We start from the raw sequence: 14,621 nt of genomic DNA on the forward strand, positions 1-14,621 counted from the left end.
GTGTACAGAATAAATCTGTGTTGTTAAGCAAGGACACCTAATTGAACTTTTCAGACTTTCCTGCTTCATGCCACAGTCACAAGGCAGCATTTTCACAGATCTGTGGCTTTGAAGTATGAAATTCATCATCATTTGTGCAAAGACCATGAAAGGAAGGGAGTTGGAGAGCTGCGGGGCGCTGATGGGCTCACATTCCTGTGGCCGCGGCGCCCTCGTGTGGCAAAATGCATCAGCCTTTTCTGCCGGCCCCAGGCCAGGGCTGCAGGTGGCCGACCTGTCGCTTCCCCTTGCGGGATCCCAGTTACATTCCGCCAGCTGAGCCACCTGCTCTGGTTATCTTGCATATTTTTCCCGTTTGCACAAAGCTTGTAATAAGTTCTGGCTGGGATACAGAAATCCCACTTGTTACATGGGGGTCCTTGCCTTTTGCAAGGACAACGTGGTTTGTCTGTCAACTGGCTGTTTGGAAAGAGCAGTGTTTTCCTAAGTTGTGGCTGGGAACCCCGGGCATCCACAGAGACCTTTACTGTGGCTATGCGCCTGCTCCGGAGCGGTTAGGAACGGGAGTACCTTTCCTGTGTTTGTTAAGTCACTGCTGTAGGCCCTGGGGGTTCGGGCACCCCTGGAAGAGAAGTGGGGCTGGTCATCGAGGTGGAAGGGAAAACATGATGTGTTAGTGTCTCCCCTCCTTCCCCCCGCAATCCTGCCTCCCTCTCCTGTCCCCGAAGTGGTGGTGGGAGGGGGGAGTCCAGGACCACGTGAGAGGAGTAGATGTCTCATTTCCTCTCTTGGGGACTGACTACTCCTCAAACCCCTTAGACCCTCGGCCTCCAAACCTCACTTGAGTTGAGATCAGGTTCAGTGGCTCTGGCACGCGAGGTCACTCCCCCCGCCCCCTGCCCCAGGCTGCCTCTCTGTGGAGCTGGGAGTGATTGTTGAATGTGTCTATCTCATACCTGACTTCCCGTGGGTGAAGACATTCAACAAAGAACTATCAGATTTGAACTTGGCTTCCACTGTAACTTAGCTCTAAGGACAAAGTGGGCTTGTCTTGCAAGCTGTGCGTTTCTCATTATATGTCAGTAAATTGGCCTCGTAGGTAATGTATGATTCTCACGACAAACGGCCCCGCAGAGGAAGTCTGTTCTTGATGTGCTGACGGGACATGGGTTTTGGAGACACTGCGTCAAGAGTGGCTGGATCCTGGCCTCGCCCATGTGCCGTCTCCCTTTGGTCCCTTTGGGAGATGCTTCTGGGTGACTGTCTCTGCTTTCCTCTGCTAGCTTCATAGTTAGGACTAGCTGAAGAGTAAACTGCTTTAGAGATGAATGAAGCCTTGATTCAAAAGGTAACTTCTTTCCTCCTAGGATACTTGGGATGAACTCCTGATTGGCAACGTAGAAATGAAAAAGGTTTTGTCTTGCCCCAGGTAAGGATTCTGTGAGAGTCAGCCTTTTGGGGGGTGGGGGGAGGTGGCCCGTTCGATGGTTCCTAACCACCGCCTAATCGTTGGTTCTTGAATAACAGGTGCATTTTGACCACTGTAGACCCAGATACTGGAGTGATAGACAGGAAGGAGCCACTGGAAACCCTGAAGAGGTAAACAGCCGTGTGTCCACTGTGTTTTTAATATTATCCCCATCCCAGAGCTACCTGTGGGGGTAGGTGCCCCTCCCGAGCACCTTTCCCTCTGCCTTCTGGTTGGCATGTGTGTGGGTTAATTGCTTCCTCTTTTTTTGTGGATGGATCTTCGAGTGCTTTTGACAGATTTTTCATTGTCTAATGCTGTGTTTGGAAATTTTCAGATCTCTCATGTCAATTTTCAATACGTCACGTGGGCATGTCCAAATGAAGACCCCAAATGCTGTAGTTATTTTTATTGTACCTCGGATCTCTTTATTAGATGCAACATCAAGGATTATGAGGCTAATTGAAGTTGTATAATGAAATATGAGAAAAGCAGAAATGGAACGAGTTGTCAGAGTTTATCTGGGACCACCTTTTGGGCCCGGGTGTTGTGTTTTCTTATTAGCTGACTTTAATTATCAATAGAGAATGTGTTTTTAACACGAAGTCAACATTTTTGGGAGATAATTCTATTGTTATTGGTCTCCAGTGGTTTTGAGTTAGAGAAGAGGTTATTTCTTTCTTTCTTTCTTTTTCTTTTCTTTTTTTTTTTTTTTTTTTTAAGATTTTACTTGTTTATTCGACAGAGAAAGATCACAAGTAGGCAGAGAGGCAGGCAGAGAGAGAGAGGAAGGAGAGCAGGCTGCTTGCTGAGCAGAGCCTGATGCGGGGCTCGATCCCAGGACCCTAAGATCATGACCTGAGCCGAAGGCAGAGGCTTTAACCCACTGAGCCACCCAGGCGCCCCGAGGTTATTTCTTGAAGCCTTCGGATATGCAATTGTGTTTTGTTTTTTGATTTTTGAGCTGAGGTGAAGTTAATTTTTTTCTGTTTAGACAGGGCTTTTAAAAAAAGATTAACTTCGTCAGTCGTCCTGCTTCATGCCTGTTGCATCTGTATCTTTATTTTTGTTCACCAAAGAGCCTCAGCTTTGGGCTGATAAACCTGGGGTGGGGGGAAGCGTATTATTTACAATCATTGAACAGAAGGTTTGGAGGGCGCCTGAGTGGCTCAGTGAGTTAAGCATCTGACTCTATTTCAGCTCGGGTCGCCATCTCAGGGTCCTGGGATCAAGTCCCGCATTGGGCTCTGCACTCAGCAGGGAGCCTGCTTCTCTCCTGCCCCCAAATAAATCAATTAACTGATTAAAGAAAAAAGAACTTGGCGAGTGCAGGCAGTTCCATTTCGAGACTGTGTGGGCATTTGTTTCCGGGAGTTGTGAAGTCCGAGATGCACATGAGAACATACCACTTACTATTTTTTTTAAACATACCACTTATTTTGAATAACACTTAAAGTTTTTACAAACTAAAACCATGGAAAAATTGTATAGGCCCTCAGGATGCTTCTAGGGAAACAGGCTCCTGGTCCACAGACTTCTCTGTCCACGTTGCGGAAGAGGCTTGCTACTTATGTATAGGTCATCTGGGAATGAAAACTTGAATCCCCTTTTTTTGAAAAATTTTAAAGATTTTATTCATTTATTTATTTGACACAGAGATGGGGGAGTAGGGAGCAGGCTCCCCACTGAGCAGAAAGCCCGATGCAGGGCTTGATCCCAGGACCCTGAGATCATGACCTGAGCTGAAGGCAGAGGCTTAACCCACTGAGCCACCCAGGCGCCCCTTGAATTCTCTCGAGAGCACTTAGATTCTGACTTCCTTTTTGTACCTGATGATGAATTTTTGCTTCTTTCAGCTACCGCCTGTGTGATCCTTCCGAGAAGGCGATATACAATTCGTCCCCACTTTTTGGGGTCTATTATTCAGTGGAGAAAATTGGCAGCCTGAAAGTCGGTGATCCTGTGTACCAGCTGGTTCAGTGACATGGTAGGTGAAGGGCCAGCTTTGCCGCTGTAATGCATTGCCTCGAGGCCAGGGCCACATTTTCTTGTGTTGAGATGTTTTTACGTTTTGCTGCTTTAACTCTTGGGAGAAAGAGTGGTTTGTGTTCTGCTCTTTGAAGTTAGAAAATGGCTTTTATTTTTCTTCCCTCCACGATCTGATTTATTTCGCCCAGGCGGCTCTCCCACTTCCCGTTGGGTTATAAAATGCTGATGCAGGGGCCCCAGCAAAAGACAGGGAGATGTTCTCAGATCATGAAGGAATTAGGAAATGAAGGTGAGCAGGTCTCGAGTTCCAGGTTGATTTTTTCCTATCTCTGATAGAAAGGTGAGGGGAGGGGCGCCTGGGTGGCTCAGTGGGTTAAGCCTCTGCCTGTGGCTCAGGTCATGATGTCAGGGTCCTGGGATTGAGCCCCACATTGGGCTCTCTGCTCAGCAGGGAGCCTGCTTCCTCCTCTCTCTCTGCCTGCCTCTCTGCCTACTTGTGATCTTTGTCTGTCAAATAAATAAATCTTAAAAAAAAAAAAAAAAGAAAAGTGAGGGGAAATGTTTAAGTTATGCAAAATCAACTTGAGGAAAACGTTAAATACTTTTTATAAAATTTATTTTTAAAATGTGATTTAAAGTTTGCAAAATATTAGTGCATCAGGGTGCCTGGATTCTGAATCACAAGGTAGAAAATAATGCTCTTACCTGATTTCATCGGCCAAATGCAACGTGACACTTGGAGCATAATGCCCACCTCCCAAATTATAGAAATAAAATCATTTGGAAGACTTCAAACTGAGATTTTTAAGCAACTCTTTTTTTTTTTTTTAAGATTTTATTTATTTATTTGACAGAGAGAGACGCAGCGAGAGAGGGAACACAAGCAGGGGGGTGGGAGGGGAAGAAGCAGGCTTCCCACTGAGCAGGGAGCCCAATGCGGGGCTCGATCCCAAAACCTTGGGATCATAACATGAGCTGAAGGCAGACACTTAACCACTGAGCCACCCAGGCGACCCTTAAGCAACTCTTTTCATAAAATCTATAACCCAGTTCCGAAAGTCACCTCATGTCAAATTCTTGACTGTCCTTTCTAACCCTGGCCTGACTTTCTTTCTTCACCTTCTCGCTTGAGCAGCCTTGAGGACAGCATGGGATACCAGTCCAGACTGCCTAGATCCAGCACCCGGGACATGGGCCCCAATCCTAGCAGATCCTTTTCCTAACTTGGTTGAGTTATTTAACCTCTCAGCCTAGTACCCTCTCTACAAAGTAGAAATACGGCAGTACTCAACAAAACAGTCATCGTAGTTATTTTGAGGATTAATTTAGATAAAGTTGCCGCATTGCCAGAGAAATGTGAGGTGTCCCGATTCGGTGGGGGCGGGAAGCATGGGCGAAGAAAGAATTCACCCAGGGCAGAGGAAAGGAGGTGGTTTATTGACTACACTGCTGGGGAGCAGTGGGCAGCACAGAGAAGAGAGACTGTCTGTTAGGAGGCGGTGGTGAGGGGCTATAGTTATAGGGCAGAGTGAGGGGCTTATGGAGACTTGGGGAATTTTCCCATTTTTGGTAATATTAGAACTCTCCCTGGTTGTAAGTAGCCCACTGATTAGGTAGGGCCTGTGGATTAATGAGCCTGTTTGCGCTCAGCTCTCTGGTCACTGTGGGCCATTTTGTCTTGCCCAAGCTTCCATAGCTCAAGCCTGTTGCCTAAGAACAGCCTCTACAACCAACACAGAAAATGCTCAGTAAATATTAGCCATGATTTTTGTTGTCACCATTGCAGAGTGGCTCCTGGGAAAACTGGTGGAAACCAGCAAAAGGTAAACATTCTTACCAGAATCAACTCTTGCAATTCTCTGGCTGTAGTACCCAGTTGAGAGAGAAAAATAGAAGTCCATGTTGTCCCTTCCTTTCCAAATCCAAATGCATTACTTATGGATTCTTTCTTTCCCAGAGGGAGCTGTTGCTTTTGCTTGTCTCATTTTGCATAACTGGGCTTGGCTTTCTGCCTGCCTGGAACTCACAGGTTATTGGTTCATTCTTCTGGCTTGTTCTTCTGGCTGTCTTCGGGAGTGACACCAGCCTTGAGGACGTTAATATCCTTTGCACCCTCGTTGAGGACCTGTCTTATGCCCAAGGGGAGGTTATTCAGTATTGCCAAAAATATTTAAAATCGGGGGTGCCTGGGTGGCTCAGTTGGTTGAGTGTCTGACTGTTAATTTTGGCTCAGGTCACGATCCCTGGGTCCCGGAATGGAGGCCCTCTACGGGCTCTGTGCTGAGCTCAGAGTCTACTTGAGATTCTCTTTCCCTCTGTGTCTCCACAGTGGCCCACCTCCCCGCCCCTGCTCATGCATTCTCGCTCTAAGATAAAATAAATAAATAAAATCTTTAAAAAAAAAAAAAAAGAGAAACATTTAAAATTTGAACCATATACCAGGAGGGAAAGAAGCAAATTGAGGGTAATACCTTTGGACGGGTGGATCAACCCAGAATCTAAATTTTTTGAAGAATGTAGAACTACTGTCCTTAGCTGACAGATCTTTTGCAAAACAGAAGTCAGCTCTAGAGGCAATTCACAACTCACCTGTTCCTTTACCAAACCCCCAACTTCCCTTATCTGTCCGCAAAGGCTTGATTGGCCTTAGGAAACAAAACGTGTCCCTTAGTTGTGCATCTTATCATGTCTTTGAAGTTTAAATACAGCTCACGATCCAGTATCTGAGACTAAGGGAAAAAAGGAAAAGAGGCTTTTAAAAATATGAACTACTGTTAAGGGCATTTGTGCCCAGCCGCCTGCCTGCAAGTCTCCTTCATTCCAGAGACAAATGTAAGTCTTCAAAATCTTCTCCAGCAACACGAGTAACTATAAGGTTTTCACATCTGTGTGTTTATGTGTTTGTTAGAAGTGTGAGGCATTTTTCTCACTCTGGATGGTATTGCTAAAAGTAATTCGTGAAAGAGCTCTGTTTAGTTGGTTGGAAGACAAGCATTTGTGGGTTTTTTTTTTTTTAATTTTTTTTTTCTAATTTCTTTTTTAAGATTTTATTTATTTATAGGCAGAGAGACAGGCAGAGAGAGTGGGGGAAGCAGGCTCCCTGCTGAGCAGAGAGCCTGATGCGGGGCTTGATCCCAGGACTCTGGGATCATGACCTGAGCCAAAGGCAGAGGCTTAACCCACTGAGCCACCCAGGCGCCCCGGAAGACAAGCATTTGTAAGGCTTGGACATTCTAGAACTCTGGAAAAGATAGAAATTAACCCAAATGTTTTCCAGCTTCATGAGATCTGAGGAAATGTTTTGTGTTAAAGCTAATTTAAGTTCGTTGATTTAGGGCGTCTGGGTGGCTCAGTCGGTTAAGCATCTGCCTTCTCAGGTCTTGATCCCGGAGTCCTGGATTGAATCTGGCGTGGAGCAGGGAGTCCGCTTCTCCCTCTCCCTTTCTCCCTTCCCCAGCTTGTGCGCGTGCTCTCTCTCCCTCACTCTCTTTCAAGTAAATATATAAAATCTTAGAAAAAAGTTTGTTGGTTTAATTAAAATAGACACATTGTTGGGTCCCCCAATAATGGGTCCATGGTCAAAGGAACGAGACTGATACAAAGCGAAGGTCAAGCAAAGCTTTATTTCGTGCCAAGCATCAAGAATCAAACCGACCGTCAAACAGACCAGTCGGGGCCGCTTCTTACAGAGAGGGCGACCCCTCCCTGCCCCACAGACCAGCCTTTAAAGGCAAAGGCCATGTGGCTGGGCCTGGCCACACACAAGTGGCCAATGAGATTGTAACACACAGAGAGAGCTGCACAGTCATGCTAGGTCACACATAAGTGACCAATTGAATTACAATTCACCCTAGTAGATATTTGAACCAGCCTATCACCTTGGCCAGAATTGGGGCCCAAAAGGCGCCCAAAGGGCGGGGCCCACACTCCTTGGTAGCTAGGGAGACAGTATGCGCCCCCACTGGTTGGATGTCTCCACCTGGCCTGACCCACCCTTGTATTTGGGCTTTGTTACCTGGGACTGGTTTCCTGGACTTGCTTTTAAGCAAGTTCCCCTGGGGGGCGGCAGGGTCAGTTTAAGTTCTACTGCATAAACAACAAAATGGCTGTTGGACCGAGGTGGGGCTGCTCTGGCTAAAGAGGCCTTACAACATCTTTAGAGTTATCAATATTAAATGTAAAACTTTTATTCTACTTGAGTTTACTAGCAAATAAGTATTTCCTATCTCTTACAATTTATATATATGCTCCACACACACGCACACGCATGCACGCGCACACACATGCACACACATGCACACACACACGCACACACACGCACACACACGCACACACACGCACACACACACACGTACGTATATATGTAGACTGCACACCCAGTGTGGAGCCCTGTGTGGGGTTTGAGCTCACTGAGATCAAGACCGGAGCCAAGATCAGGAGTTAGATACCCAACTGGCTGAGCCATCCAGGTGCCCCCTTCTAAGAAAAAAATAATAGCTCGGGAGAATGACTGACTCTGCCTAAGTTCTCACAGTTTTCTTGGTTAATCTATACATCATTGTTGGGAGCTGTTAAAACACAAAATTCAAATAAATTTGAAGATATAACTGGCTCTAGTTAGCAGTTCCTGAATCTGGCAGCAAACCAGCCAGCCAGCAGCGGGGAGCTTTGAGGAGTTGTACGAGGTTTTTCTAGAAATAAGGGTGGGCAAGAAGGTTGTCAGCAAAAGAAAAGGATTGTTCCAGGCAGGATCACCTTCCCTTAGGGAAGGAGAGGGGGGGCGTCTTACCATGCAGATTACGCCATCTTCCTTTGGGGGATGGAGAAGGCCCCGGTGGCCATCTCATTGGTGCCCATCAGAAAATTCCTGACTTCGGGCACCTGGGTGGCTCAGTCAGTTAAGCATCTGCCTTCGGCTCAGATCATGATCCCAGGGTCCTGGCATCGAGCCTCACCTTGGGCTCCCTGCTCAGTGGGGTGTCTGCTTCTCCCTCTCCCACTGCCTCCCCCCTGCTCATACTCTCTCTCTCTCTCAAGTAAATAAATCAAATCTTTAAAAAGGAATAATAAAGTTGTAGAAGGTTTGTGGAAAAGAATTCTTGAAAAGGAATTTTAATGTGTGGTCGAGCTGGCTAAGATTAAAATGAATAGAATTAAAAATAAGTTTTAATATCAAAAGTAAGCTGGTGAAAATTGTAATTTGGGTTTCTCTATTAAAAAGACAAAGTGGGTTTTTTTGTTTTTGTTTTTCCTGCACTTTTGGTCTGTTAACCCTTTTTGACCTTGAACATTCCAAAAGATTTGTTCAACTCATTAGGCTTATTTGGTATATCAAATTACATGAGAAGCATTGTCAGATAAGGGGTAATACCAAGCCTTCTTTTTGTTGAATTGTAAAATTGTGGCAAGTGGATTAAGTCCATTCTTCTGAGAAAAAAAAAAGGCTGCTCGTTGCCAGGCCTTTGCCATATGGATGTCCTCCCACCGTGGACACAGTCTGCCCCTGACTTAAAAGAACGCAGGTGGGTGAAAAAGTCCTGAACTGCCGGGGTTATAGGAATCCCAGGAAAGCCACCTGGTTCTCCCTGGCAAACCCCATTTTTCAGGTTTTGCCTTCTTTCACGCACCACGGTACACTTAAGATGACTCAAGTTACGAACAGACATGGGCAGAGAGACGTTTGTAAGATCGCTGAAACAGTCTACCAGCAACGCCTGACGTGTCAGGTGCATAATCCCGAGACAAAACAAAACAAAACTGTTTTTATGCCCAGAGGCCTCAGACCTCCCTCTCCCTAGACCCTTCGATCACCTACATCTGGAATTCATTCAATGGCGGTTAGTACCGGTTCTCAGTATGTTCCTGTGATTGTAGCCTACTTTCCCGATGGGCTGAAGCCTTTCCCTACTGCAAGGCTGATGCCCCCATAGTAGCAAAGAACCTGTTAAAGAGTGTGTTTCCCACTTGGGGTCTCCCTTCATGATTTCCCATGATCAAGCACCATGTCACTAGACAGACCATATGAGCCTTAACAATAACCTTGCAAAATTTTTAGAATTCTAGCGGCAGAGAATGAAACAACCTTCTTCTTTTTTTTTAAATAAAGATTTTATTTATTTATTTGACAGAGATCACAAGTAGGCAGAAAGGCAGGCAGGGGGTGGGGAGCAGACTCCCCGCTGAGCAGAGAGCCCGATATGGGGCTCCATCCCAGGACCCTGAGATCATGACCTGAGCCGAAGGCAGAGGATTAACCCATTGAGCCACCCAGGTGCCCCGAAACAACCTTCTTCTGATTGTCATGAGGTTGAAGACACTTCCCAGATCCCAGTTCGAAGAATCCTGGTGGTCACAGCATAGAGCCTGGTGACTAGGTATCCTGGAAGTGTTATCAGAGGAAGACAGCCATTCAGGGCCCATCAAAAGAGACGTTTCCTGGTGCTCCTGACCACGGACACTGCTGCAAATCTAGAAGGTGTTAAGTCTGGGTACACATCACAAAGCAGGAGAAGGGCTGTCCGTGACACCTGGTCCTATGCAGACTGTGAAGACCTAGAAATTAAATTGAGGAGGAAAAGAAATCATGGACTTGCTGTCAGCTGCTTCCACCCAGGACCAAATCAAGACTTTATACTATGTACATAAAATCCTTCTCCTTCTCCTTCTTTTCCTTTCCTTTACTCTGGTCTTAGCTTGGAAAGACAACACACTCGTTCTATGTTGCAGGCCATTGCCAAGGCTAAATGTACCTTGTTGAATTAAAAGGGACCTACCAGTGTGGGGATTCACTCCTTTTGACAGATTCCCTATTTCCCTAGTTAGGAATAAATGTTGATGAGGCTAATTTTCGGGGCGCCTGGGCGGCTCGGTCAGTTAAGCATCCGATTTTTGATTTCAGCTCAGGTCATGATCTCTGCGTTGTGAGATTGAGCCCTGTGTCCGGCTCTGTGCTGAGCGTGGAGCCTGCTTGGGATTCTCTCCCTCCGCCCCCCACCAAACCCTGGGTTCATGCACACAGACAACCACACTTTCTGTCTCTAAAAAAAAAAATGGGGCTAATTTCTGAATTCTTATAATGATTACAGAAGCTGCTGCTGAAGCAGTAGCTGCTCAGGGCAGATCCGCAGAGTCTCTGCCAGAGTAGTTCTTGATAATAGGACCCCTTTTGATTACCTTTGAGCTGAGCAAGGAGGTATTTGTGCTGTGGCCAACACCATTTGCTGTACCTGGATTGACACTTCTGGGGAAACTAAAACTCACTTACCTAAGATCACTGAGCAAGCCACTTGGCCTAAAGGATGACCCCTTCCTTGGAGAGGTCTGTCTTTGATCAATTTGACTTGATTGGTTTGGGTCTTGGGCACCAAGGCTTCAAAGTGAACTCCAGATACTGGGGATTATCCTGCTTATAGTGATTATAATAATCTTCCTACTGCTTTGTATCCTCTCAAAACCTTTTTCTATTTCTTTCTTTTTTTTAGATTTTTATTTGAGAGAGAGTGAGAGAGGGAAAGTGGGGGAGGAGCAGAGGGAGAGGGAGAAGCAGAGTCCCTGCTGAGCAGGACACCTGATGCGGGGCTCGATCCCGGGACCCCAGGATCGTGACCTGAGCTGAAGGCAGGCGCTTAACCGACTAAGCCACCCAGGTGCCCCTGTATCCTTTGAAACTTTAAATGTCTGATCCTAACCACTAGCCACCAAGCACATGATCTCCGAAGACTACAATGAAAGGAGAAAAGGAACAGAGAACAGACTTAGGGAATGCAGACCTTGAGTCGTAACCTGTGAATTTCACAGCGATAAAGCAGAAGCAGCAGGACCTGGGAATGCCACACAGAGGATCAGAAGAAGCTGCGAGCCCCACACAGCAGAGCTGAGACTGACACCAGTGCCTTCGATTTTGAGCACAACTCTGTTTAGCTGAGAGTCTGGTCCAGAGGGAGGAATTGCTAACAAGAAAAGTGTCTTCACTCAGTTAAGGCTTCAAGCCAGTAAACCAAGACTTCCTACCTGACCTGACTGCGGTTCCCGTTCCCCTAGAATGTACCCTTTGACCAGGCAACATGGAGCTTTCTGGTGAGAAAGTAGGAAGCCGACTAGCAGACCGTTCTCAGGAGGGCAGGCTTGCCTCAACAGTGCGTTCCTTGCTAATGAAGTCCGTTCTTCTTTTTATGTCTTTTCTCTGCCTTGAAAAACTTTAGTTTAGCTCAGTGGAGCTCCCCTGTCCTTGCTAGAAGGGATGCCGTGTGACTCATGAACTGGTTAATAAAGTCAATTAGGTCACACCTGCCCGGGATACTGGAGCTGGGAGGGGCCGTGAGAGGCCAGGCGTGGGTGGCAACATGGGTCTTAAGTGAGGTGCCAGCTGTGGGCACGGCGAGGGATGCCTGAGTGCCCAGACGGTGCACGTGGCCGAGATGCTGTTGGCCACTGGGCCCGGGGCAACTCTTAGCCTTATCATTCAGCAGTCCCCCCATCCAAACCTAGGAGGCTTGCCCCGCGGCCCACCCCCTAGAAGCATGGAGGACTTTCCTTTCTGGCCCGCATTGCTGCTGGGCTTTAAAAATCACGGTGATGTTACTCCTCTCCATTGTGAGCCTAGTCTGGTTTCCGCGTTCTGGATTCTCTGTATCAGGTTGGTTAAAGCACGGGGGGTCACTTACTCATTTAAACTTTCATTCTGTAAGAGTCATCTGTTCCATTGTAGACGCAGTACACGTTCCTCACGGTGAGTTTAGAAAATACCAGAGAAGTTGGGGAAAGAAATCACCCACTGTCACTGTTAAAGACTGTATTCTGGTTGCTTTTTTGTTTGCTTAATGTAGCCATGATCTGTGTGACATGTGTAATATGTACATGTGTATATCATACGTACCATATCCAGATAGATGTTGTGTATCATGTGATATATATGGGATCTGTGTCATCTGTATATCACATACATATACGCAGAAGTATGTATCATACACACTTTTGTAGCCCTCCCGGCTTCTCAAACGTCATTTCTGATGGGATGGCTTCATAACATCACATGTAGAAATACACACTGTGTTCTAAACACTATTTTATAGTATTTGACACTTGGAATATATCCAATTTTGTTGCAAATAATAGTATAGCATATATCTTTGTATGCAGAATCATGTTATTTTATTATTTTTTAAAGATTTTATTTATTCATTTGAGAGAGAGAGAGCACACACGCACAGGCAGGCGGAGGGGCACAGGGAAAGGAATAGGCAGCCTTCCTGCCGAGTGGGGAGCCCGTGGTGGGGCTCGATCCCGGGACCCCGAGATCACAACCCCAGCTGAAGTCAGACCTTTAACCGATGGAGCCACCCAGGTGCTCCCAGGGCTGTTTTACAATAAAGTGTTTTCTGTAAATTAGATCGCTAAAGTGGAATTATTGATGTGCGGGATAAAGGCGTATATTTCAGCATCTTGACCAACGACTTTCAAAGCGTTCTTCCCCTGAGCCCCCCTCATGCCCCGGAGACATCCTGGCTCTGGGCTCTTGCCAGACCTGGGTGGGCCTCTCAGTCTTGATGGGCTGCTTTTTTCCCATGGAGGTAATTTGGTGCAGGAAGTAGTTTATGTGTCCTGCATTTTATCCTCATTGAGGCACCGTTTTGTGAGTATTGGAGGTATTTATGACCTGTAGGAGAAATAACCAAATAATCAGAGGTCCTTGCATTGATTCAGGTTTCAGGGTCCGGGAGGCCTCTGTAGGATTTCACCCACAGCAGCAACAGCACCGACCCGGGCCATCCTCGGTAACCAGCCTGCAGCCATCCTCAGCTGGAAATGAATCCCCATTTTCAGCTTTTTGAAGTTACACGTGCTCTGAGTGAATGCAGGAAAAGTATTAGAGGCCGATTCAGAAATAGGAAGATAGTAGATTTTAGGTAATGAGGACTTTTGAAATAAATCACACTGTCTGTGAAATTGTTTTGAATGTTACTATGGTGATTACGCTTCTGGATCCCTGATGTTAATATTGATGAGTGTTTAAGAAAGCTTGAAGAATCGTGTTTTAGGGGGAATGGGAAATGAGATCACCGTTTTCTGAGGTGTCTTTTACATGTTAACACAAATTCCTGTTGTCGGTCTTTACGTGGCTGTTGAATCCTGTCAACCTTTTGCTCACGGGTTTTGGAATCGGGTTGTACGTGAGTATGGAAGTTAATTTATAGATCTTGTTTTTATTTTCGATTAAGCCTCTGTGAAGCCATCTGGAAGTAATGTGTGTGTAACTGCCAGATACACTGCCTGGAATTCCAAGTATGATGAAGAAAAGATGGGATTTTAAAAAGAATGGAATTTTGAGAGCAGGAGAGAGAGGAGGAAAGCATGAGCACGTTTTTTTAAGGTGCAAATAATTTTTTTTGTAACAGAGAAATGAACTATTTTGGTATGACTAACCAAAAACCCTCACCGAAGAAATATGTGAACAAATTAACCAACTTAAAATTTTGTGGTTTCTTTAATATTAATAAATGTGAATCTTAGTTGTACTTTTTCTCTGGTATTTATGAGTGTGCTTTAGGGCTTCTTTCATTTTATATTAGAATGTTGTTACTGGCATTTATTTTTCTTTACTCTTTTCTAGTAGCTTAGCAAGAGGGCTTCCTTCTAGAGTTAGGAGTGGACTCGGTAAACATTACCTCCCCTGGTGGGTGGGTGGCGGGGGTGGGCATCATGCACGACACAGAAGGCCCACTGAGACAGGATGGCCAGTGACCTTGAGGAGACTGTCAAAGGAAACTTTGAAGTCAGCCATTGAAATAGAGAAGCAGATTCTTTCCTTTTATATTTCTGAAGAGAGCAGCTCCTCGCTGGCTTAGAAGAGCATGTGACTCTTGATATCGGGGTCGTGAGTTCAAGTCCCACGCTGGGTGTCGAGAGGACATAAATGAATAAATAAAAACTAAATTTCTGAAGAGAAATTACAGAAGGAGATAAACACAAAGACTGAGTGCCCAGGAGCTGTCTTTCTGTGGAGAACATGGAGAATATGGAGCTCAAGTCCTCTGTCCTGCTGAGGTGTATCGCTCTCTGCTCTGTTCCCAGGGCATACATCACCATCCATCAACGTTCCTCTGTGAGAAGCTAGATTTCTCCTGTTTCACCTGTGAGAAGCTAGATTTACCCAAGCCCCTTCTCT

At 45.9% G+C, this 14,621-nt stretch overlaps 1 protein-coding gene across 1 annotated transcript in view; it reads left to right on the forward strand.

Annotated features, from left to right (window-relative positions):
- MTARC2 (mitochondrial amidoxime reducing component 2) overlaps window positions 1-13,971 on the forward strand; it is a 32,321-nt gene extending 18,350 nt beyond the window's left edge. Inside the window, exons 5-8 of the mRNA XM_032872962.1 lie at window positions 1,368-1,429; window positions 1,528-1,599; window positions 3,325-3,455; window positions 13,160-13,971. Coding sequence (XP_032728853.1) covers window positions 1,368-1,429; window positions 1,528-1,599; window positions 3,325-3,451 — 261 coding nt within the window. The 3' untranslated portion in view covers window positions 3,452-3,455; window positions 13,160-13,971. The remainder of the gene's footprint in view (window positions 1-1,367; window positions 1,430-1,527; window positions 1,600-3,324; window positions 3,456-13,159) is intronic.
- The last annotated feature ends 650 nt before the right edge of the window (window positions 13,972-14,621 follow it).

This window comes from Lontra canadensis, unplaced genomic scaffold (assembly GCF_010015895.1).
Source record: "Lontra canadensis isolate GAN:19392208 unplaced genomic scaffold, GSC_riverotter_1.0 scaffold46, whole genome shotgun sequence".
Lineage (NCBI taxonomy): Eukaryota > Metazoa > Chordata > Mammalia > Carnivora > Mustelidae > Lontra > Lontra canadensis.